Source organism: Excalfactoria chinensis, chromosome 2, assembly GCF_039878825.1.
Source record: "Excalfactoria chinensis isolate bCotChi1 chromosome 2, bCotChi1.hap2, whole genome shotgun sequence".
Classification (NCBI taxonomy): Eukaryota; Metazoa; Chordata; class Aves; order Galliformes; family Phasianidae; genus Excalfactoria; species Excalfactoria chinensis.
The window spans coordinates 137,249,070-137,274,489 of NC_092826.1; the positions used below are offsets into that span (position 1 = coordinate 137,249,070).

Here is a 25,420-nt window from a genome sequence, read left to right on the forward strand (position 1 = left end):
CTGAGTAGCCTGGGTCTGTTCAGCCTGGGGAAAAGGCAGCTGAGGGGGGATCTGATAAATGTTAATAAATATCTAAAGGGAGGTGGGAGGCAAAGAGATGAGGCCAGGCTCTTCTCAGCAGTGCGTAGCAATAAGACAAGGAGTAATGACCTAAAACTTGAACATAGGAAGGTCCATACTAACATGCAGAAGAACTTCTTTACAGTACTGGTCATGGAGCACTGGAACAGGTTGCCCAGAAAGGTTGTGGAGTCTCCTTCTGCAAAGATATTCAAGACCCATCTCAACATCTTCCTCTACAACCTATCACAGAGTATCTGCTTTAGCAGGAGGATTGGACTCTATTTCTTAAGGTCCCTTCCAACCCCTACAGTTCTGTCATTCTGTGACATAGCTATTCAACGCTCCCACCAAACACTAAACAGAGAGAAATCCTACCCTCTGCTTCTGCAAAAGCAAGGAAAAATCCATGTAGATGAAAGAAAGCTAACTCTGTTTTAATTGTATGAAAACAAAGCTGAGCCTGACTGACTGAGAAGAAATCTAAAGCCTTTAAGATCAATAATTCTTTACAAGAAGACATCTGTATAAGAACAAAGCTTAAGGCACAGTTATTTTGAGGCAGCTGTTACGCCACTGCACTTCAAGGACAAGCAACTGCAATAACTACACTCCATATAGGAAAGTAGAGGGAAGAGCAACACAGCAGGAAACAGCTGTGAAATACAACATGAGTTGACTTCTCAACAAACTTAAGCAGGACATCATGTGCGTTTATCTACTGTGGGTTGCAAGACAAGTGAGAAGTGGAGATGAAGTATCAACTAGAGAAGCCCCAAAGACCAGTAGTAGACTGATGATCACCATATTTGACAGGCTCTCCTTACACACCGCTTCCAGTCACACTACTAAGCAGGAATCATAATAAGCTGTATTGTACTTTCCTTCCAGATCAACTTCATAGGCCTTCTAGGAAAGATCTGCCAACATTAAATACACAGGAGGAAAGAGAAAAAGAAATCAAGTATTAAAATCAATTCCTGAATAGTATCACCTGATTTGGTAGCTGGGCTAGAAAGAACCATATCTCTAAATAGCATTATGCCTCTCAATCTGTGTTCTTTACAGCAATTATCACTCCATCTGAAGACCTCAATGGTCTCAACTTGGTTTGCTCAGCGCAACAAAAAAAATCGCTCCTAAAATTGCTCCTTTCTATACACCGTATCAGAAAGAAATCAATCCCCTGCTGTAACTTAGAATGTCATGCAGCATTTGTGAAGCATGCAGGTTATCCCTGACTGCCCGCACAGCTTGAGCGTATTTGGAAATATCAGGATCAAAATCAATACCTTTAGTGAGTCGAGTCCTACTATTAGACCAGCTTAATCACTCCAGGCAAGGCATCTCCACAAGCCAGGAGATGCTCCTATATTTCCTTGTCTCCAGACACCTCTGAAGCACCATAGAATTATGGAAAAAAAAATGTATTTTAGGTCAGATTTTCCTCTTTCTACACCACTGTCTGATGGCTGGGCACTGTTGTAACATGAGAGCATTGATTTACTGCCTGAGGGACAGAACAAAGTTCTCCATAAGCTGACTATTGTGCTCGGATACCCTCAGTGCAATAGATGGATAATGGATCTAATAAAAGCCCAACTTCATGCTTTTAACAGCACTGGGGGAGAAGAGAAAGCAAGGAGGGAGCATAACACTAGTATGGAGTCACCATATTTCTCCCTGCACTTGCTTCTTAGAACTGTACCCAACAAGGGCTTCCATTTATGGACTTTGGAGAAAAAAACATAATCCTGCAATAACAAGTGGTTGCTCAGAGGAAGGTAATTAAACAGATCAAGGAAACTGCCACAAAGGGAGATCACAGGACTGAAAACCTTGAAAATATTTACTCTGGAGAAGAAGCAAATACGGAGACGAGATTAAGAAGCATGGAAGAGCAGGGAGATCAGGAGCTTCAATCTTCTTGACTCTTCCACTGAGAAACACCACCCAGTAAGCTGAAATTCAAAACAAAACCCCACATAACACACTTACCTTGGTGACCCCTTCCCCTAATCTCCCTCCTACCTACCACGCTGCCACTATTTCATGTCATCGTAGTTGCATTTTTGATAAAATTTCAAAAATAATTAAGAGATCAATTTAAATCCGGATAAATAATAGCTCAGCTCTTACATGTCAGAACAAGAACTTGTTTAGTAAAAGATTATACCAAAATGATCCAGAGCTCAAATCTCACATTCTCCTCTGAGGTATCAGGCACTAAGCACTTACTTGTGTTTCTCAAATCAGGTTTCTAAGAGGGCTACAAGGCCTTGGCAGCACAACTGAAGACATGGAACAGAGGCTTATTTCAAAGATCCAATTAACAATTTGTCTTCTGAGGTATGTGGAATAAAAAAGAATCAGTCAGACTACCGTACCAGAGTGAAAAAGAAGGACCTGACCTGAAAAGAAGGAGCTGTTAGAATAAAATCATGCTGAAGTACGCCAAATAAATGTTACATCTGAGGACAGATCAACTGGTTTTGGTTGGAGGGCTATTTACCATCTGGTTCTCTTCATTTTCGCACATCTCACTGTTAAAGAGGTTATTTTTACAGGCCATGCCCAAGTTCGTCTGTTGGAGCCACGTAACACACGTGCTGACTACAAGAAGCTACTACGCAAGTCATGAAGAGTCTGACAGCAGGTAGAGAAAGACCTGCCTTCATCCCAGGCATTAACAAATGCTATGTTGAGATGTAAACGTCTGACTTCACAATAGATCTATAAAGAAGCCTGCAGAAGGACCCACACTCTATTGGGTAACAAAATTGGAAACTGAGACCTGACAAGAGCCTTTCATTGCAGTGCTACCATAACAAGTAAAGTCATTGTGAGCAACAGGTCAACGAGAGATTTAAAATATGCAATTAGACATACTTATCTAAAATTACATGCCAACTCTCTGCAGCGTATCTTTCTGAACCGAACCCTTTTAGCTGGAACTGGCAATTACTCAAACACTAACAATCTCAATTAGTAGATTGCAACAATTCTGTTTGGCATACTACTGAGGCACAGAAGCAGGGATAAGCCACATAAAAGACTTGGAAAGAGTACCAAGGGACAGTACTCAAGACAGAAAAACTGACTGTGAAAAGGGAAGCAATCTGCAACCCCTATGCTAACAAGAGCTGTAATAGAGCTTGAATGCAGGTCATCTTAAAAGAGAGTCCCACACGCAGCCCTTCACAGGCACATTAAAATATGACAGCTTGAATGGAGCCTTTCCTCTTTACAAGAGCATATTTGTAGATACCTAAGATGATAAAAACAGCATTAGTGTCACTGTATGGAAACTGGAACTGTAGTTCATGTAACTTGCTGAGAATCATACATGCGTAACCAGCCAGGACACCAGCGTTCAAGTCCCTGTTCTGCTTTCCCATTGTGATCCCCAAAATCAGCATCTGGGTTAACACCACAGAAGCTATTAGGATGCAAATGGAAAGAGAGGAAGCCTTTCAGAGCTTCAATACTGACACCATGTTCATAGGAATGCCTCCCCCTGTCTGCCTTACAACCAGGGACTTTCTACATGTGAGATGAACGTGAAGGCTGCTGCACTAGAAACACCAGCTCACACACAACATAGCAGGAAAATCCCATCAACTTACAAGCCTGACAACACAAAGCAAATTTTAGTTACCATGGCTACATGCCTCAAGTTGTTTTCCATTGAGAAAACCTTCAGAGACACACATCAAAAGAAAAGTATAGAGCTGCAGATCCAGGAGTCTATCTCCTGTCCTGAACTGAGAATCAGAGTGTTTCCATACAGCAGCCTGTAATACATCAGTGATCCTCTGAAACAATATCAGTACTATCAATAGATTTAGAACAAGAGCTACCTCATTCAATTTCCCTCTTTACAGGTGAAGGAGAGAACGTAAAGAACTGCAGGACAGGAAGAGAAGGCAGAACCACTCCCCTAAATTGTAAGGTTCCCAGAAGCACTCAGCTTCCACTGCACAGCTCTTGTGCAGGCAGTTAGGCTTTACACTTGCACATTAATCCCATTCAAAACAAAGGGATCGCACAGAATGCTTAGCTCTAAACAACAGCTTCAAGTTCTCCAACAATTGAACTTTTTAATGTTTTCTTTAGGACTGTGCCCCGCAGCCAGGGCAATGGGTCTGCCTCCAGCTAAATCAGTCAGGTCTTCTCACATCACCTCAAGAAAAGGTCCTTTAAAGGCACTCAGCAAGCAAACAGATGATGTTAGCAGACATACAATTCGCCAGACCGTTTTGGTTGCATACCAGGAGTTCATCCATGCTCGTCTGACACTTCTCAAGATTGATCCGTTTAATTGCCACCTTCTCCTTCTTTGGAACACAGAAGGCTGCCTGCACCACAGCTGTCGCTCCGCTCCCTGTGGGTGGGAGAAAGAGATGGTTAACATCATCCTACCAGACTCCTGAAAGAAGGAAGGGAGGTCAGAGAACAAAGTGACAAGTGTCCGAGACAGCAGAGCCAGGTGACAACCCAGGGAAGCCCACCCATAAGCACTGATCCCTTGGACTCCATGCAACTCAACAGCTCAGCTACAGCATCAAAGAGCTGGGCTAACCCAGCACAAACAAGGGGGTCTTCACAAGGAACCAGCACACAGCTATATGGGGGGGGAGGGGGAAAATGTTCCAGTTTACTTATAACGGAGGACTGATTCTTTTAAAAGAAAAGCCACTGAGGTCATGCTGTTAACCTGATGTGTTCACCCAGAGTGTTGAAACAAGCCATACTCTTTGCTACCAGCACTAATGACATTTCTCAAATAGTTTTATGTACTAATTCTCTCTACAGTTCCCCTCTTGTTTTATGCAACAGCACGAGGCAGGCTTCATTCAAGCCTGTTCAGCTCCAGTTTTCAGCTAGTGGTGGCACAATACTTTGGTATTTGGGTTGAAAACCTCAACCAAAGAACATTTAAATCCAGAAACAGGCAGAAATCGCTGCCATTTGAAGCTGTTCAAACTGGTAAAAAGCAGGCACAGAAGTTTGGGGTTTAAACCGCTCTGTACTATCATATCCTTCGTTATCAAAAGGATGGTGCAACAACAAGATTCAAATCACCAAAGTGATTTTAGACCCCAGAAAGAGCTGAGATATTTGCATCTGAGCAACAGGACACCTTGTTGCTTTGCTTTCTACCCCGATCTTCATTTATCACATTTGCACACTTCACTGGAAAGGAATCAATTCCAGAGCAAGAAAAGCAGTGGGATCAATGAGAAAGAGCTCAGGAATTTTCTATTGCCAATATTCTATGAAAATGCTATAAAAAAAATCAACCACAGACACAGTGTTCATTAAACCGGGCATAACTCTTGGACACATGTGGGCTGATTAAGCGCCAGGTTGGAGAAAGAACATGAAACTCGGTCCTAAAAGAAAACCTACCCCATCCAAAGTCACACTGGGATAAGTGACAAAGCTCTGAACTTGCTCCTCTAATCTTCAACCAGCACCCTCTCACTACAGTTTCACTTCATGTTGTTGCAAGCAGACTCTGGGCAATAGTTCCAGCTTGCCAGTTGATTCACTGCACTGAAAGTTTCCATTCTCCAAGATGAAAGCAGCAGCCACAGCTCTGACATCATCACCCACTGGGAGCCCTGGGTGGCACAGACCTACCCCCTCCATCCCTAATCTGCTCCTGTCATTTTCCTGCTGCTTTGAGGGGGAAAGAAGTGAACTCATAAGCTGGATGTTGTATAATTGCATCTCAGTGTTGGACCACGCACCTCAGAAGACTGCCCTGTAATACAAACCTTCTCAACTTCATCAGATTTCCACTGCAAACTTGGTCCTAGAGCTACACGCACCATCACCAACACAGCAGCATCTGACTCGAAGCCCTTCTGGATCTCATTCACAGCTGCAACATCCCATAATGAGACACACCAGCATTTCTGTGCTGCTCAAACCCTGCTGGTATGAGCCTGCCCAGCAGAGATGCTACTTATAATCCATATGCGACACCACTACAGGAGATCCAATCACTGTTATAGATGAAATCTTTCATGAGAGGAGACTTGAAGTCCAGGGCTTCATAGAAATGACTACACAAAGAGTGGCTCTGTGTTCTCATTTCTTTATTTTTAAAGATGTTACTACCAGAAACAATGGATGCAGAATAATTAGAAACAGGACCACACTACAGCTCTTTCCTACCCTCTCATCCAGGCCTGCTAGAACTTCAGGGCAAACACTGCTTCTCACTAAGTGCTTGGACAAGGCCCAGCCTCCGAGGACTCATCCCCTATGGGCGTACAGCATTATGTGAACAGTAGTGAAATCCAAAACTAAATCCTTCTGGGCACATGGCAGGGAACCGTCTCAACTCGAGGCTCCTCCCCATCAATTCCCTGCTGCTCCCGCTTCTCTTGGTTCGATCACCACCTGCTCTCCCTGCTCATTCGTCATTTCTTTCAGCTCGGCTGTAGCACTTAATTATAGAGAAACAATGCAATCTCAAAAGCGTATCAGGCAAGGATTAAACCAAGCTGCAGTTCAATGTGCCACAAGCAAGCTGCTCTTTGGTAGCTGCAGCAGCGTGTCGCGCTCCTGGGACTGAACAAAGAGAGGTTTCCATGCTTCTTTGAAGAGCACAGAAAACATAGCAACACAGCTACTTCAGGACTTACAGCCACACAATTTGTTTATCGAGTTCCAGGGTGGTGAGAAAAAAAAAGAAAGAAAAGCTGCAGCGAGGATGCTGAATGCATTAGTGAAAACAAGCAGAGGTGCAGAGAAAGATGCCAAGAGAAAGAAAATGATCGGCAAGGAAGCTTTTGAAAGTTTAGGAGCAGGTGACAAATACAGGGGGGGAAAAAGTGGGAGAAGCGACCCTCCCCGCTGCTGAAAATGAACCTGGATGATAAAGAGCATAAGGGGAACGTGCACCGGGGTGGCCCAGCTCTGACAAAACAACTATTCTAGCTGCCATCAGAGCCAACTGCTGGGCCCCAGGTTAATGTTTCCGTGCTCAGGTCATGCTGCTCTCCCCGAGGCACTCTGACCAAGGTCAGTGGCAAGGCTCTTCCCTTCACTACCCCCAAGATGGGCTTTCGGAGAAAAATCTGCTTCCTAGTTAATCTCTTGCAGCGTGACGGCTTAGAGAAACAATGAGAACCGGGCACAGCCAAATGCTTGCTGCTCTGTTCCTGAAAAGCAGGAGGTCATTCTGGTTATGACTGCAGAAAAAAAAAAGGAGAGAAAGGAATGAGACCTTGAGTGGGTGTTAGGGCCTGTTTAATAGCCCCCTGCTTTCACCTCCATAGGATCTCAGCTTCAGTTCCAGCCCTTCAGATAACAGCTGCCAAATTCTTCTGTAAGAGGGTCACAACCTGCTTTAGGAAACGCTGCTTAAAGACAGACCCTTTCAAACCCTTGCTGCTTTCATGTTTCTATATGGCTCTTTCTGAACTAAATCCAACTTCTGAAACAATCAGAACAACCCAAACCTCCCCAAGAACTCAACAAGGCTGATCTCCCTGGGTAACCTCCTTTGGACCAATGCTCCCCAGGTGACTGCCCTCAGCATCCAGAGCTCCCACCCCAACCTGCATGGGACCATGCAAGCCCACCTCCACCTTCCAAGGCAGGTTGGACATTATTTCTTCTGCAGTCACTTAACTTCTATGAGGCTCTTTCATTCGTTTGTTTTTACAAGAAAATATACGTAGTAACTCACACCTTAGAGATCTCTGTCAAAGCTGATGGAAACCAATGATTTCAAAGCAATTTTAAGAAGGAGGAACAAGGCTGGTTTGCACACAGCTGTTTGCATGCACTTTGTTTCCAAAGGTAACTGAACTAAGAAGAAAATGTCATCCTTGCAGCCTCATAAGGACATTGCGGCTCTTCCAGGAAGACTGGTATGAATTGCACTGATGCTTCCTCCCAGAGGAGTGAAATTGAAGCCAGAGATCCTTTTGGCAAAGACAGCAGCTTAAGCAATGGGAACACTCGTGCCAAACGATCACAAGACAAACATCAAATCCTGGCTGTTGAGCAGTATTCCCCCCACCATGTGCGAGAGGGATTTCAATCAGCCACACAGAGCGCTCACTCAACAGCACTGTCCAATCCATCCCACTATTACAAACTGGATGCCACACTCCAGGAGATGGGAAAACTTCCCTTTAAGGTAAACTCAGCTGCTTACACAGCTGCCTCAACCAGCAGGAGATATCTTCCTCGGAGCATCAATATTCAGTCTTAACTCGGTATCAGTTCCTTCCCATAGAGGAAACATTCTTCTTGGGTCATATGAGTGATAGTTACATTTATCACCACAAAATTCCCTTTTCTCCCGTCCGTCAGCCTCCCAACACTTCAACCCACAAACAGTACTCAACATACTGGAAAACTATGGGAAGGGATCATTGTGTTGTTTGATTTGGAAGGGACCTTTGAAGGTCATCTAGTCCAACACCCCCACAACGAATAGGGACATCGACAACTAGAACAAGTTGTTCAGACTCCCTTTCAGCCCAGCCTTGTCTCCAGGGATGGGGAATTCACCATCTCTCCGGGCAAACAGCCCCTGGAGGTCTCCAGTTTACAGCCCTGCTGGAAATAGAGCTGGACTTCAAGTTAGACCAGGTTCCACAGCAGCAAATCCAGCCTGGTTCAGAACATCTCCAACAACAGGTATCACACAGTCTCTTTGGCTGTTTCCATCTCTGACAAACCCATACCAAAAAGCTTTTTGTCCTTCTACCTAATCAGCCTTTCCAGCTTTGCATCTTGTGCATTCACTGGGTACCTCAAGAATACTTTCCTTCGCAGCTTCCCACTACACAGCGAAAGCCAATAACATTACTCCTTATCTTCTCTTTTAAGGCTCTGCCAGCCAACCCACAAGCCTTGTTCCCAAGCCTCCTTGTACACAAGACCAGGCTCAGCCGAACACCTCTGCATAACCCTGCCCTCCCCTTTTGCCATTCCCTGGCACACATACAAGCTCTCTATTTTTAAGCAAGAGCTGGAATCCATCCTCCGCCAGCTGGAGCGCAGTGCCAGAAAGCTGCTCGTGACACAGGCACTGTTTTAATTGTGCCCCCAGGTTTTCCTCTCGCGAGCAATGCACACAGAACTCTTCGCTACAAGCAAGCTCTGGACCAACAGCTTTTAAGGTTCGAGGCATCCAGTTTCAGGTTAAAAAAAAGTTCAGTTTCTCCACAAAGCACATCACCAAAAGCCCACCAGCCATTATCAAGCACAACTCCATTGAAGGCTCCAAGACAGGAAATCATATCTGTGCACAGCACAAACTCTACAGACAGGACAACTCCACATGCACCCCCCTCTTTCTTACATCTGCTTTGTCAAGCACAGCGTTTCCAGACCAGATGAAAGCACAGACTTTACCCACTACTTCATTCCTACTCCGGACCGGGGCTCAAAACCACCATTATGGAGCCACCACATATTGCTCCTGCTGACAGCTTTCCTGCTCTGTGCATCAAAAACCTATTTTTATGAAGAGAGAGCAAACGATAGATCTACCAGAAGTGCTTTTGCATGCATTTGACTCAACGCATTTAATACTACCTTATCACAAGGAAATCACCACTCCTTGCGTCTCCGCGTTCTCGGAATGCCTCCGGTATGATCAACATGAGCCTACACTCCCCTTTCCATTTGCAAAAGCACATAAGCAATGCAACTAGCCATATATACTCTGAAAAGCACTTCTAGAATAGAAGCCTGTATGAGAAATACTGGGGGGGGGGTGGGAAAACAACCAGCAGAAGGATTTATGCTTTTTAGGTTTTTAGAACAACAAAACATTGACCGTGGTTAAGTAGCTGCACTGCCAACCTGCAGGCAGCACGACACGAGCTGTGTACACGTGGCTGTACCCACACTGCCTCCAGGCCTAAAAATACTGTGCTATCCATCAGGCTGAGCTGGCTCTCTGGCTGGGCAGAGCATGTTTCTCTTACCCTCACGTCTCCTGAGTACCTTATGAGTGATTCTATGCAATTGGATGAGCCCTTTCCTCCCAGTGGTTTCTCAGCACATCAAACCTGTTCAGGTAGTTTTTATTACTAACCAGGATCCTGGACACAAATTTTCAACCTCTGCCCAAATCTGTACATCGTAGGGATGACATCAAAGTACAGTTCTGCACATTGGCCTTCCCTAAGATTCTGTGGTACTGCCCAAACCTTATTTTTTCCCCTAGGTTTCTACCCTTAACAGCCTAAGCAGCCAATCTTTGTCTTTCAAACTCAATCATTATAGAATCATAGAATTACCCAGGTTGGAAAAGACCTTGAAGATCATCAAGTCCAACCGCAGCCTAACCAGTACCCCATCTCTAAAAAACCTCTGCTAAATCATATCCCTGAGCACCACATCCAAACGGCTCTTAAACACATCCAGGGATGGTGATTCAACCACCTCCCTGGGGAGCCTATTCCAGTATCTAACCACCGTTTCTGTAAAGAAGTTCTTCCTAATATCCAACCTGAACTTGCCCTGGTGCAACTTAAGGCCATTTACCCTTGTCCTGTCACTTGTCACTAGTGAGAAGAGACCTGCCCCACTCTCACTGTAAGAACCTTTCAGGTACTGGAAGACGGCAATAAGGTCTCCCCTCAGCCTCCTCTTCCTCAGACTAAACAGCCCCAGCTTCCTTAGCCTCTCCTCGTAGGGCTGATTCTCCAAGCCCTTCAGAAACTAGATCTACACAAATCAGTGTACTCCATCCTTCTTATGATTAGCTACAAAAGGAGCATAAGGAAACAAGTTCACTTCAGCTCGTGTCTTTTTATGGGACTATAACAAGACCATCCAACCATAGAATGGCACACACACAGTAAAGTCTCAAGGTCTGACATCAGCAGTTCTCACTGCAGATCAGATAGGATGCCCAAAGCTGGGCATTTTAATGCTATATAACACTAAGACATAAGATTCACATCTGCCAGTGCAGGCCTAGGAACAGCAACCACATTTTGGGATGTTTCAGCTCTTTCACAGCCTCACGCCAAATCACTGTAGGAGCTCTGCTCTGTGGTTACTTGTTCCAAGGACAATACAGCAATAAAACAAGAAGCTGCAAGACTGGGAATGAGATTTCTTAAGCATCCTTCAAGAACACAGGGCAGATACAGATCTCATTAAACACCAGACTGCAAATTCAGACTGACCGTACGTGTCAGATGGAGACTGGTCGTGCATTTTTGGGTCCATGTGCAGTGAAGGCAAAGTTCTGCCTGTATTTTTCCCACCTTACTTGAAGTTATTGGTCCTCTCTCCAAGAATGACACTCTTCTAAGATGATGGCAATAAAGCCTACTTCCAAATCTGCTGCCAGCTTGGTATGGGGTGGGAATACTCCTTAGTCCCCAAGCAGGACTTTACAAGAGTCCACTGGATGTCCAAGATCTTCCTGGCACAAACCCATGAGAAGCAATGCTGCACAAATGGTCCTTGAAAGGGGCCACAGTTCTTCAAGCCACTTCCCCATTTGCCATCAAATCCCTACTAGAAAGAAAGTGAATGATCTGATTCACGTTGACAATGATAAATAGCACTAATAAAACCAAAGGGAGTGCACAATGGGACACATATATTCTAGCACTGCCACAAAGGGGATGATGAGCTGTTGTCACCCCCATCAAGTGGAACATTTGCACAGAGAAGTGTCACCTGCTCAGTCAGTGCTGCAGGGAGAGTGCTGCAAAGTTACCAATGCCAGAAGTGAAGATAAAGTCTTGAACCAGCAGGACCAGGTGCCTCTAGAATTGCACAAAGCAAACCCAAACAGCAAGCCTAATATGGACATCACTGTTACAAACACCAGGAAGGCAGAATTGAGCTGCTTTTGTCCCATGCCTACCTGAAAAAGCCCATAGGAATCTAAAGAAGCAGCAGAGCAGCGCCTGGCTAAGATGACCCAAACAAGCTCAAAGTCTCTGGGCCTTATATTTCCCTCTCCATCAGCTGAAGGACAGCAACATCACAGCATTCAATGGCAATCCCCTATTCAAAATCCTGATGGAGGCACTAAGAGGCCAGGTTTCATTTGGTGCACCTGTTTTAAACTTCCAGTATTTGGTCTGCGCTAAAGGGAAAAGCTATCAAAGAAAAAAAAGGAAAGAAACAGTTAACACACTGAAAGGAAGAAATAAATTATCTATGATAACAAAGAAGCATAAGTCTGTTTCTGGTTTGGTGGGTGGTTTTTTTAATTTAATTTGCTGAAGTTGTGAGGATGCCAATATTAATGTGTGTACTGGGAGAACAAACAGCAGCCTTCACTGATTGCACGCATCCCAGCACAGCTACCTTCCATATTTCTCATGAAAAAAGCTTTAAAATGAGGTCGAGAAGTCCTCCTTATGAAAAGCGAATCCATAAGTTTGCATTTCCATGTGGTCAAAAAGTCACAGCTCCCTCCCTTCAGCGTGGCATAACTCACATCACTGAGCACAGCACATTTGTTCCTTTTCTGGTCTGGTTTTGAGCACAGCCAACTGCTGCAAATATTTAGCTAGGTTCAAGTCAAAGGTGACTGCACAGACATTAAGGCACAGGGCGTGTGCTGGACAACACAAATTGAGAGCAGGTGATAACTGGGAGGCAACGTGTCTGGGTACAGAATTAAGTCTTAAGTACAAATAATTCTATCTTGCACCAGCGTGTCTCACAATTACAGTCTAGACATTTTAATGAAAAAAAAAATGGCAAAAGGAATAGGACAAAGCAGAGTTATGACTTGTAAGAAATGGTTTGTTTCATTTAAATTGCATCTCTCATTTAAGGCACATCTCTGTGTAATGACCTCTGGTCATTTTAGCCAGAGCTCAGGTAGTTTGCAATTCCATGCAAGCTGCAAGGCCACTTATTTCAAACAATACTCACACAAAGGATTTCTCTTTAAAACTCATATGAGATGTCCTCCAAAAGAATCTTCCCTTAATCACCTCATGTTAGTACCTGCAGCTTCCAGATGACCACTGATAGTCCAATGCCAGTCCAGCACATCCAATGAACTTCAGAAAATAAGAAGCAGATTTCACAAGCTCAGCTATAAGAAACACAACCAAAATATCTGAACTGCATGTGAACTTGCTGACAGTGAGTAATTCACTATCGCGAGCTCTTGTTGCTGACAGTACCACTGGAAAACAAGCACTGTGTTCCGAGCTTTCTGTCCATGTAAGACAATGTCTTTCTGAAGACAACCAATGCTCTGTGTACCATGGAGGGTAATGGTAACCAGTGAAGATCAGGTTGTGTTGCCAGCATTGTTTAAGCACGCTTCTCCTCCACTGGTCCACCAACGCAGGAACACCCAGCACTGCAGCATCAGACGTTGTCCAGCAGCTTAATGCAGTTCTCAAACTCAAAAGGAAGAATACAAACCTATACCCAATTGCTTGCACTTGGCTAACATTCAGGTTGGGAATCCTTACCAAACTAAGGCAAGATATACAGGCCTGGGAAGACAGCTGGCCTGTCAGCGCAACACAGCCCAGGACTGGGATGGAGGACGAGGCACAGGATGGCTATGACAGCAAGGTGTCAGACAAAAGCATCTCTGAGTCGCTTTGCTATTTGATTTCATTGACCAGTTACCTGCCCTCCCAACCTCCCACAGCCCCTACGACACCCAAATCACTCTGCATTCACACCAGCACTCATCCCCACCATACCTTTAAGCAAGCAGACTTTAACCTCAAGTCCACCTCCAGAAACGGACAGAAACACTCCCAACACAGTGAGGGGCTGCAGGGCTGAGACACACCAGCAAACACCAGAAGCCCAGGCAACTTGGGGAGCTGCCATATGGGACCCCTTCCCCATGGCAGCAACCACACCGAGCTCCCGGGGCCAGTTAGTTACACAAGTCCTGCATGACCTGCCACATTTGCTTAAGATGCTATTAGCATGCCTAAATTAGATCTACAGTTTGAAACAAATTATATTTATTTGATTTGGTGCCAACAACTCTGGCTAATTTAAAGGGCACTGCAGCTATGCGGTGTTAATTCTACACGATGGAAAGCAGGCTCAAACATCTCATTTCCAAACACAGCAATATTACTGGTGAAGGTTGATCCTTCCCTTTTAATCACTGTCAGTTGTCTTTATGGTATATGCAGCAATGTAAATATCATGCTGGCTGTCATCAGGTATTAGCACAGTTCCTAGCACAGCACTGGTACAGTAGCCAAGCCAGCATTTTCCTTTCTTCCCTCCCAACCTTTATCTCTGAACTCTGTCTCAACTGTAATTGTCAACTGCAGAGGATATTTTATTTGGCCAGGATTCCACTAAACAGAACAATCTGTCTGCATACAGTGCAGATGTTTGATAGTACAGTGGCTATTTTAGGTAAATAAGCTTTTAAGTATCTGATATGTCCTCTCTTGAAGGCTATTATCCTTTCTTTTCAGGGAATCTGATCTAATAAGTCTTCTCTGCTTCTATTATTGCGTTCAGCACACAAGATTAGCCCGCTGGTTAGAAATTACATTATTTAACCAACAGTAATGAGAATCTCAGGACCTGGACAAACACGTATGCTCAAGCTGCTCGCCCATCAGCCTCTCAGCTGTTCAAACAAAGATTTCCATCGATGACTTGTTCAACAGCAAAGCAGTTCACGCTCAAGACGCTTTTCTCAGAGAAGTGAAGTTTGCTGCAAGTCAGTACCAAGGTATTTCTTAGCTGCTAATACCAAGGTTGTTTTTCTTAAGACAGCACTTGGCACCCTCTGTCATAGTCTTTAGTAAAGGGATGGAACTCGCAGCCTTGCTGCACTAACTCCCAAGGTCAGAAGCAGAAAGATTCATAAAGCAGCAGCCTAGGAGGCAAAGTTCCCACAGATGAGGACAGAAAATATACCATGTTCCCAAGAGATTCAATTTCCACTGGGAGATTTCAAGGAATCCCAGATCAGAAGTTGTTTGCAGCTGAGGCACTTGAGGTTTGGAGACAACACACTGTGGCTCTCCCATGCTTTTACTGGCAGTGTCCTTGCTGGTACAGCCTGACTGTAAATAAAGCGGCAAAGGGAAACATCGAGCTATAAGCTGCCTGCTATAAAGGACCAGGCATTGTTCCTTCCCACTGTCATAGGGAATCCATTCAGCAGCTGTTTCATACAGCACCAACAGGGTCACACGGAGATTGGAGTGTTTAATAGAACGTGTGCCCATAATTCCCCCATGCACCATTTCAAAAACAAGCATTCATTAATTTGCCATAGGGATTATGCGATTTGGCATCTGCAATAGCAGGGAACTGGACTCCGTGACCCGGGGAGTCCTTTCTAGTTCTGTCTCAACAAAATAAATGACAGGAGCTTTCTATTTTGGTTTCAAAATTTGACATAATGAAATCCATCCCTGGGGATTGCACAGGAAAGGTGTTTACTCTGCCACGAGAAGCGTCACCTCCAATTTATGAGTTTTCAGTCACTAAGATAAGCCAGAATTGTGCTGCCTGCCTGGAGCTGGAGGCCACCCGAAATGAAGAAATGAAACTAACTGCCCCGCTTACCTCAACAGGTCTCAGCTGTCAGTACAGCCAGCTCATTTTCTTCAGGAAAAGACTACAAGTGCTCTCATTCCACAGCCATCAGCTTGATCTCTCACTTTCCAAATGCTATAATTTTCTACTGCTCTTCAACGCATCGTCTTCAGAGAGCTGGAATTAACCCCAAATCCCAAGAAAACAGATTCACGACCCGCAGAAGACCGAAATGGAGCTAGAAGCAGAGACCAAACCAAATATGAGAGTGCACAACCTGTCCAGCGGTAACTACCGAGCTTTCATAAAGCACCTGAAAGAACTCAGTACAAAAAGTATCCTGAATTACCACAAAGATGCACCGCAAACCTTTCAAGAGGTTCCATGTTCACAACACTTTCCCAGCTGCCAACGCTCTCCCATCTAACGAACTGCACAATTTGTTAATTAGCTTCGACCTAAGCTTTGATGGAAGCCTGCCACCCAACGTGCCAGCACAGCATACGCAGCCCCATGTGTTTGCTCACCTCCCACCAGAAGACTCTGTGATGCACCCAAGGTCAGAATTTCACTCCAGTTTTAATCCCAGTTCTGTGGATGGATGGAAAGGAAATGAACACAGCATCTTCCTCCCACACAGCTTTATTAATAGCAAGGTGCTAGCAGTAAAAAGAGGAGAGTTTGTGCTCAAATCACCACTCGTGGCTACAAGGCAGTACAAGTTCTGGCAAAACCCAAAGAGAATTTACTACAGTAAGAGATGATCACTGAAGTATTTCAACTTGCGCTTCTTTTTACAGCTGTTCGGGCCTTCTCTCTCCTGCATGAATCTACATCGGCTCATTTCCTGCCTGAAGCAAACATTCATTTGGGAGAACCCTATAAAAGTCAGTTAAGCACAAACCAGTTTCAGAAGAGAAATAATTTCCCCCCCACTCCCCCTTCTCTTCTCCCTCCTCCCCATCCAACCAGCACAGCAGCTCCTGAGACAAAATGGATGGGGTAGAAAATGAAGTTTGGCAAGGGACTAAAACCTCATTCACAAGAGCTCTCCCGCATTACAGAAAAGAAATGCATTTTAATTTGACCAAGTTATAAGATATTCAGCGTGTTGCTTCACAAGCCAGCAGTGCACACTGCATAAAGCTTTAATGGATGGACGGAGGGAAGTTTCAGCTAATTTGATGATCTGGTGAAAAAGTGAATCAGTGCTCTGGATTTACTCTGCATTTCATTCACAGATGGGATTTGTGGAGCCTTGCTGAAGGCAGCCATCCCTGCAGGCTTCTGGGTATGCAGAATTGAAGAGGTCTAGGAAATCCTTGCAAAGCAAATTAAAGGAGACTCTGGTCCCTCTATCACCACACACTTTACTCTGCACATCAGAGATGCCCCATATAATCACAGAACTACAGGGGTTGAAAGGGGCCTCCAGAAATCCCCCAATCCCCTTGTAGTTCCCTACAGCAGATTGCAAAGGAAGGCATCCAGGCAGGTTTGAAATGGCTCCAGAGGAGACTCCACAGTCTCACTGGACAGCCTGTTTCTGGGCTCTGCCACCCCCATAGCAAACAATTTCCTCCTCATGTTCAGAAGGAACTTGCAGCTTGTGCCCATTACCCCTCGTCCTGTCACTGGGCACCACCAAGAAGAGCAGGCCTCATCCTCTTTATTCTTACCCTTTAGATACTCATAAGCAACGATAAGATCCCCCTCAGCTTTTTCTTCCTCAGGTCTCTCACACAGCCTTTCCTCATAAGGGAGATGCTCAAGGCCTTCATCATCTCTGTGGCCCTATGTTGCACCCCCTCCAGCAGTTCTTTGTTTGTCTTGAATTGAGGAGCCCAGAACCACATGCACTGCTGTAGATGTGGCCTCGTCAAAGTAGAGCACAGGGGAAGAACATCCTTCAACCTGCTGATCACACTCTCTGCAATGCACCACAGGATCCCACTGGCCTTCTGGGCCACAGAGGCATACAGCTGCCTGGTAACCAAACTGTTGCCCACAAGGAGATTTAGGACCATCTTTACAGAGCTCCTTCCAGCAGGTCAACCCCCAACCTTTACTCATGCATATGATTATTCCTCCCCAGCTGTAGGACTCTACACTTACCCTTGGTGAACCTCTTGGCATTCCTCTCCACCCAGCTTCTCAGCCTGGCCACATGTCACTAAAAGGCAGAACAGCCTTCCACTGTATCAGCCACTCCGCCCAGCTTCATAGCTTCAGCAAACTTGCTGAGGGTACATTCCAACCCTTCACCCATGTCAGTGATGAAAGTGCTGAAGATGCCTCATGTACCAGGGGAGATGAGATCCTGCTAATGAATCTGGAGCACTCATCAGCCAGAGATCCAACCCTGTTGCCTGCAAGACCACATTACATGACACAGAACTGGATTCCTCCAAAACATCATGGCTGAGCTCCCTTAAGTGAAGCCATGGGAACATGTTGCAGCTCTGAAAGCCGAGTTCCTTGGCTCAGCATTCCAGCTGTTTGATTCCAAAGGGAAAGAGCACACAGTAATAGGCTAAACTCATCCAGAAAGTTCCAGGATCCTGATATCTCCGTGTTTTCTAACACCAAATTCCAGTCCTCCACAGCTATTCTTGGACACCCACGAAGCTCTCAAGTCTGTCTCTACCCATTAAGTTTAACCACTCCCAGTTTACAAGCACCCCATCAGCACGTCCACAGCTAAATGTATTACTACTACAGAGACTTACAATGGGTATCATGCATCTCAAGGGAAATCTTTCAAGGAAATCTGACCAAAATGCAGATTTTAGTCATTTGCTACTACAGTTAGCAAGAAGAACCAGCACTACTGCCCATCACTTTCAATAACTCCAACTTCAATTAAAAGATTGCATCTCAATGGACAAGCTGCTGATGCTCGATAATAAAATAGATACAGCCAAGTTTAAACAGACCAACATTTGGAGAGAGTTGATTCTCGCCAAGGTTTCAGCAGTTGCAGAAGAAATGAGCCTCGAGGGCATGCATTTGTCAGCCAGCATATGCAGCTCTCAGGTGTGCTCAGGACTAGCCAAGATATCCGAGTTCAACTGATGCCAATTTAATGGCTTTTTTGAGAACATCTAAACATCAACCATTAATTGGTCCAGGATTGTTGCAGCACTAGAAGCAACAGCCACAGAGAAAACAGCCATGGTAAAGTGTGAGCTACTACCTTCTATGTTGTTTTTTTTTCTTCTTAGCATCCCAGAATAGCTGAAAGCAGCAGGATCTGCCTCTGCCCTCCCCTCAGATCAGCAGGACTGGCTGCCTCAATAATAATGCTGTGCTCTTCCCAGCCAGCCTCTTTCACCACAGCTTGTGCTCGTCTTTTGTGCCCTCAATCTGCTTCCCCGTGCGTTTCATCCCTCTTCCTACCAGAGAACAAACAACAGAAACACCAAACAAAAGACACGCACACACACACACAACTAAATGCCGCTTGTTTTTGCTTCCCAAGAGAATGACTCAATTTAGCCCCATTCTGGAAGCAATGGCAAAGCTCTTAAAGGAAAGAGACAAGTAAAGCACCCAAAGGAAAGGCACTGTGGATGTAGAGCAGCCTGGTTGTGGAGTCACTCAGGAACAACCATAAGATACCTAAGAAACTGTGGTATCATCCATGCCGGTGCTCAAACAACAAGAAGGCCTTCTGACAAACTTAATGAGGAAAAAGTTGATGAAAAGCAACACAAATCAAGCAGCCTGAATACTGGGAATATGCTGTAGGAATCAATTTGGCTGGTTGTGCTCAGAGGGAGGAATGGGAACCAATGAGGAAATGCTAAAACAAAACATATGGCACGAAGACTGAAGTCTAAACGCTCCATTTAGTTCTCAAGCAGTTATATTTTATAGAGTGTAATGTTTTTTCTTCAATGGGTGTAAAACAGGCATGCAAAACCGGCTGCAAGTAAGGAGGGCTCGTGAATGGAAATCAACACTGCCTTAAAATAGAGAGGTACAAAGTTATCACCAGACAAGCAGCTCCCTTTGCACTCCAAGCATCCCATGTTGAGGCATCAGCCACACCTGATGAGCTCTTTTAGCAGCTGTGAACATTCAGGTCAGGAGAACCAGGCAGGCAAAAGCTGGGTGACCAGAGATATCCCAATAAGATTTGGGGAAGCAGAAATCTTAGTTCTCAGAAAGTTTCTACATAGCTGTCAAAGAAGGCTGTTCCCACACAGACGTACGTTTGCTCACATGTATAGTTGGGAAAACCCTTGGCTTGAAGTGCAAATATCAAATACCAAAAGATCACCGTGCTGCTCACAGACAAAACCCAACGCTAAAGCTACACGAACCACAGTCATTAAAAAACCTAATCATTGAGTAAATCTCCATTTCAATTTTCAATTTCAGCTTGATTTCTGAGGGGAAAAGAAACTCCCACCACATCTGTTCGCCCGGCCTGTGCTGTCCTCATAGCTGCGAAGGAATCTGTCGGGGGGGGAAAAGGGCACAGGAACAGAGCAAGGGAGAATTCCCACTGCTCGTTTATCTTCTGTTTCTGGCACAGGCTGCTCACGGTGAAGGGGATGCTCCTAAATCAAACAGCCACAGCCAGCACAGCTCTTATCGGCTCCCAAAAAAAGTAGCAAAAAAGCAAATGACCCAATTCCACTCAACTTCACTATCGCTACCAGCTTTTCCAACAGGAACAGCGAGATGTGACGGAACCTGTGTGTGCAGTATCTGAGCAGCAGGAGCTCTCATTTTTTACAGGCTTCACGCAGAGGGCTGCTGTGATTTGTATGCAGTTGGCATCTGGAAGACCACCTTCGCAGCCACCAGGAAGGCTGGGTTTGCTTTTTTAAGATAAAAATCCGGGCATCTCTCGAGGCTGTATTCACCAGTAAATGTTATTGTTGCTCTGCGGGCACACTGTACAGAAATACTCTGCAATTTGTCTTCTCTCCCGCCCCCCATCTTCACGTTATCCTTTTTGGAAAGGAAAGCCGGGCTCTGATCCTGAGCAAGGTTCCTTCAGCCAACGGAACGTAAGTTATTTAAGCCTAAGGGAAGCTAGTCAGCAGTTACTAACACTAACCAAGTGTAATAAATGCAGGCATTAATCCATACCTTTATATTGGCGTGAGTCACCTCCACTGCTGACTAATCTTTTTATTTTTTTATTAGCCAGAATTGGGAGGGCAGTTTTACAGAAGTTCCCTTTGCTGCTGGAAAATGTGTTCTCTCAGTTCCTGCACTGAAGCAGTACAGAACCCTGCATGGTAAATGAAAGCCACACGTTACTGTTTTAAGGCAAAACCAGCACAGGAATAAGACTACACGTGGATTTCCTTTTTTCTGAGGTTAAATCTTTTCAAAGCACCAGTGTAAGATTCACCAGTTTCCATACCAGGTTCTCTTTGTTCCCTGCTGAAAGACTTTTACAGCTCCACAGAAGTAAAGAGAGCTCAACGCCCCCCCCCCCAGCCAGAGGCCCACAGGGGACCCAAAGCGGACAGCAGAGCAGTCCAGCTCAGTTAACACAGTGACATTTTGTCCCACAAATCACACACGTGCTAGGAAACTTGCGTCACATCTCCATCCCGGCCTCTGGCAGACACACCAATGTTTGAAGTGAGTAAGGGGGGGTGGGGATGGTAAAGTTAAAAGGAGAAACCATATGTTTGCAATATACACGTTTCAAGTGTACACTCCATCCCACTCCGGAATGCCAACACAGTCCTTCAATGAACAGATAACATCCAGAAACTCAGCTCACAGAAGAACAGGGAAAGACACGGAAGGAGCAAAATGCTGCCTTCCCTATTCCTCCCTGAATTCAGTGACTGCAAGGATAGCACACAGCTATATCCTCCTCCTGATATTTTCAGGCTGTAGGATGTGAGTCTCCAGCAGCAGTACATTCACAGCCCCCTTTGTTCCCACCTATAGCTACAGAGACACGGTCCTCCTGATCCCATAGTTGGGCACTCCAACCTGAATCCTCACTCTGTGCCATCAGTGCAACCCTTTGAAGACACCCATCCCACTCCATTCCCCACAGGGCATTCTCTTCTTTCTCCCAGCACCTTCATCTCTCACTCCTTCAAGTGGATGAGCATCATCCTCCCCAGGGTGCATTTTCCAAAGGAGGTTTAAGGGGCTGATCTGCCAGATTACGTCTTCTTTTATAGGGAGCTTGTCTCCCTTCTAAAGTGCTGCTGTTCTCATTGCACGAAAGGAGAGGACAAAGCCTGATCCCACAGAGCAACAGGGATTTCCAGAAGGATTTCCCCCCCCCCCTTAGCTTTAGTTCCTTCCTACTTTTAAACAATGCCAAGAATTTAATCTCTCAAAACAACATTTTCCCAAACTCTCCCACCCTTGTTAAACTGAAAGTAAGTATTCCCTGTTAGGCAGGGATGGAAGACTTGGGCACGACAGTGATCCATCACCTATAAACTTGAAATAAAACCACTCCGCAAAGATCACACTAAAAATTAACCTCCTTCTTAAAAGCCTTTGGGGCAGAAGCCTGTCCTGCCAGCTCCTGCTTTATTTCCTGCCTCAGGAGAAAGACACGACAAGCACTGACCTTACAGTCACCTGCAGCACCACCTCACACACGTCACACGTTCACCCTAAAGCCGTGCATCCCTCCAACGTGCACCCCAACAAAACAGATGAGACAGCCAATGCACTAGTCCAGCGGGAGGCCTCGGGTAACCACGCAGTTTCAAGTTGAAGAGTGTTGGAAAAAACACAGTCGTTTAATGGAAAGCAAAGGGCTGGGGCCTCAAGCCGAGAGGACAATGAATGAAAATTCACAACGTCAGGATAAAAGGCTCAGTGGTAGAACTGAGAAAATCCCTCCTTAACAGCTCGAAAAATCCCTCAACCCCTGAACAGAGCGAAGTAACACGTAGCTGTGAGTGCCACACAGGGAGGAACCACCCCCCAAAATGAATGAGGCTGTTCCAGAGTGAGAGATCTCAGGCTGGTTGTGGAGCTCGTGGTGAGGACACCTTCACACCCACCACATCCCATTAGGAGAGGTGATAGAGAGCTAAAGGAGCCCCAATAGCTCTACAGCTCCAGTCCCACTCTACCACTGCTGACTTACCAGGGCATGGGGATGGCCAAACACACACACACACCCCTCGGGGCAGAAGGGAGGCAGAGTTGGCTGCAATTAAAGTAATGAACCCCACCCCTTATCCTACACTACTGCTTAGGGAGCAGCCCCACACACCCAATGCTTTTTCTTTTGGAGAGGTCCACACACCCCTAATACAGACAGAGGCAGCACGCAGACCTCCCAAACACACACACACAACTACTCAGCCTGGGATGGGGGCACAGCTTGTCCCCCAGCACACATACATCCCACACAGCACAGAACTCAGAACTGAAGCCCCCCAGAAGCACCACCACAAGCACAGAATGGGCCGGGATGGGGGGGGGGGGTATAAGAGGTTGCAGCTCCTCTCACAATGCTCTTCAAAGGCTGCTCCTCACACCTCTCCCGGTGTGTGTGTGTCGGGGGGTGGGAGGGCAGGGGGTCACACGCTCTCTGAGGAAAGTAAGGTGACAAATCACACCCCGAGAGCAATAGAAACCCCACGGCCCCCCTCAGCGGGACGCTCCCACCTCTCCCCGAGGGGGGCGGCCCCTCAACACCTCCCACAGCCCTCACGCACAGCCAAGGCCCCGCTCCAAGCCCCGTCCCGCTCACCGATGACCTCCTGCAGCTCATAGTCATCCTTGTTGATGGACCAGGGCAGCGCGCTGGGCTCCTCGGCCATGGCCGTGCCGTGCCCGCGGCCCGCCCGCCCTTAAGGGGGGGGGGGGGGAGGCCCCACACGAACAGAGAAGCGCTGCGCTGCCCCGTGCGGCCCGGCCGCTCCGAATCCAACCCCGAACCAAAGGCTGCCGGCAGCGGCTCCTTCAGCCCCACCGCCTCCTCCTCCACCGCCGCCTGCCGCTACCGCCGGCCAAACTTTGCCTGCTCCCTCCACCTGCCCATGCCCAGAGCGCGATGACGTCACCAGCGCCCGCCGCCACGCGCGCCCGCCCTCAACGCCTGTGGGGCGCCGCCCGGCGCCATCTTGAGCGCGGCGCTTCTCCTCCTTCCCCGAAGGTTAGTGGGAGAGTAGGGCGCGTTGCCATCGCTCTCTCACACTGTCGCTATTCGGAGATGGAGAGTTGCGGCGGGTGCCGAAAGCGGGACGTGGAGAAAGGCTCGGTCAAGAATAAAAAGGGAAGGGCGGGGATGCCACACACAAGATGGCGGCCGCCAGCGCTTTCCCCTCCTTCGGGAGAGAGGAGGGAGGGGTTAGTCGCTTGAAACTCATTTCGGGCAGCGATTGGCCAGCGGCTGCCGAACCCGCAGCTCCTATTGGCGGAGGGGCTGTCAGTCACTTCATGTCCTGCTGCAGGGTCCCTGCGCCCGAGGGGCCTGCGGGTGGCGGGAAGGGCGGCCGGGCGCTGCCGTGAAGGGTTTCTCCACAGGGTGCGGCCTGGGAGGTGCCTGGCGGGACACGGCGCTGTGAGCCAGAACGGCCCTGTTAGGTGTGAGGGGGGGAATCATATCAAGGCCAGTTCTTGATCAGCTGTTCTGTGCTGCTTTTCAGTGGTATAAAGACCTTAAAAGATCACCTAGGCCTGGGCAGGGACGCCACACACCAGATCAGGCTGCCCAGGTCCCCATCCAGCCCTGCCTTGAGCACCTCTAGGGATGGGACACCCACAGTTACAGTGGGAAGCAGTGCCGGGGCATCACAGCCCCCTCAGTGGAAGATTTCTTCCTAATGTCTTACCTAAATATCCCCTCCTTTAGTTAAAAACCATTCCCTCTTGTCCTGTCACAACCAAACCACGTAAGAAGTCGGTCCTTCTCCTGTTTCTTAGAAGGAAGAGGAATGTGAGACCAGCTGGTGCCATGAACCCACATAGACTGCTGCCTACAGCTGACATTAAATACATGTAATAATAAACACGGTGCGATTCTTGCTATCACCAGCCATAGCAGAAGTCATCAGGTGAATCTGATAACATGTAGAACTTGGTTAGTTAGAAGTTAGGAGGAAGTTTTTCACCCATAGGGTGGTGACACACTGGAACAGGTTGCCCAAGGAGGCTGTGGATGTCCCATCCCTGCAGGCATTCAAGGCCAGGCTGGATGTGGCTCTGGGCAGCCTGGGCTGCTGTTTGGTGACCCTGCACATAGCAGGGGGTTGGAACTGGGTGATCAATGTGGTGCTTTTCAACCCAGGCCGTTCTGTGATTCTTATATCTTGGTAGCACTACTTGACTGTGTTAAACATTCCCCAGCCAAGCAGTATTTCGTATTTGCTAAATACGCTTTAATTACTGTTCAGAACTGTCTCTGTGATCTCTTAACTGTGTTATAAAAGCAGTTTTTGAAGCAATTAAAAGTCAGTTTTACCCTGGAGCATGCATTCATGTGGCCAGTGTCGTATTTCTGATCGCAACAGCATGTTAAAAAGGGATCTCAGCCAGACATCAACCACAAAAAACAATGGAGGCCCCAATTCTAACAGTATTTAAGCACATGCTTTAAGCCTTTGTAACCACAATCATACATATGCCTAATTTTACCACAGTGTTAATGTAGAGTCAGAATCTGATACTGAAATCTCTTATTCTATGCAGAAAATTCTTCCCTGAAGGCGTCGCTAAAGCTCCTGTGGAATTAGATCCATGGCAAAGGATTAGGCCCACAATGAACCCTGTTCTTTCTGAATTAACACAGGAGTTGATCAAAACTAACATCTCAAATGTGCGCTGACAAGACCACCAGCGGCCATAGGAGCGTATACAAATGGTATAGTTTAATTTCTCAGCTCTG

At 46.4% G+C, this 25,420-nt stretch overlaps 1 protein-coding gene across 1 annotated transcript in view; it reads right to left on the minus strand.

The window, feature by feature from the left end:
* Window positions 1–23,601, minus strand: part of OXSR1 (oxidative stress responsive kinase 1) — an 81,846-nt gene extending 58,245 nt beyond the window's left edge. The window contains exons 1-2 of the mRNA XM_072329398.1: window positions 23,285–23,601; window positions 4,332–4,444 (exon numbers count right to left, since the gene is read on the minus strand). Of these exons, the coding sequence (XP_072185499.1) occupies window positions 4,332–4,444; window positions 23,285–23,354 (183 nt within the window). The 5' untranslated portion in view covers window positions 23,355–23,601. The remainder of the gene's footprint in view (window positions 1–4,331; window positions 4,445–23,284) is intronic.
* Window positions 23,602–25,420: the final 1,819 nt, after the last annotated feature.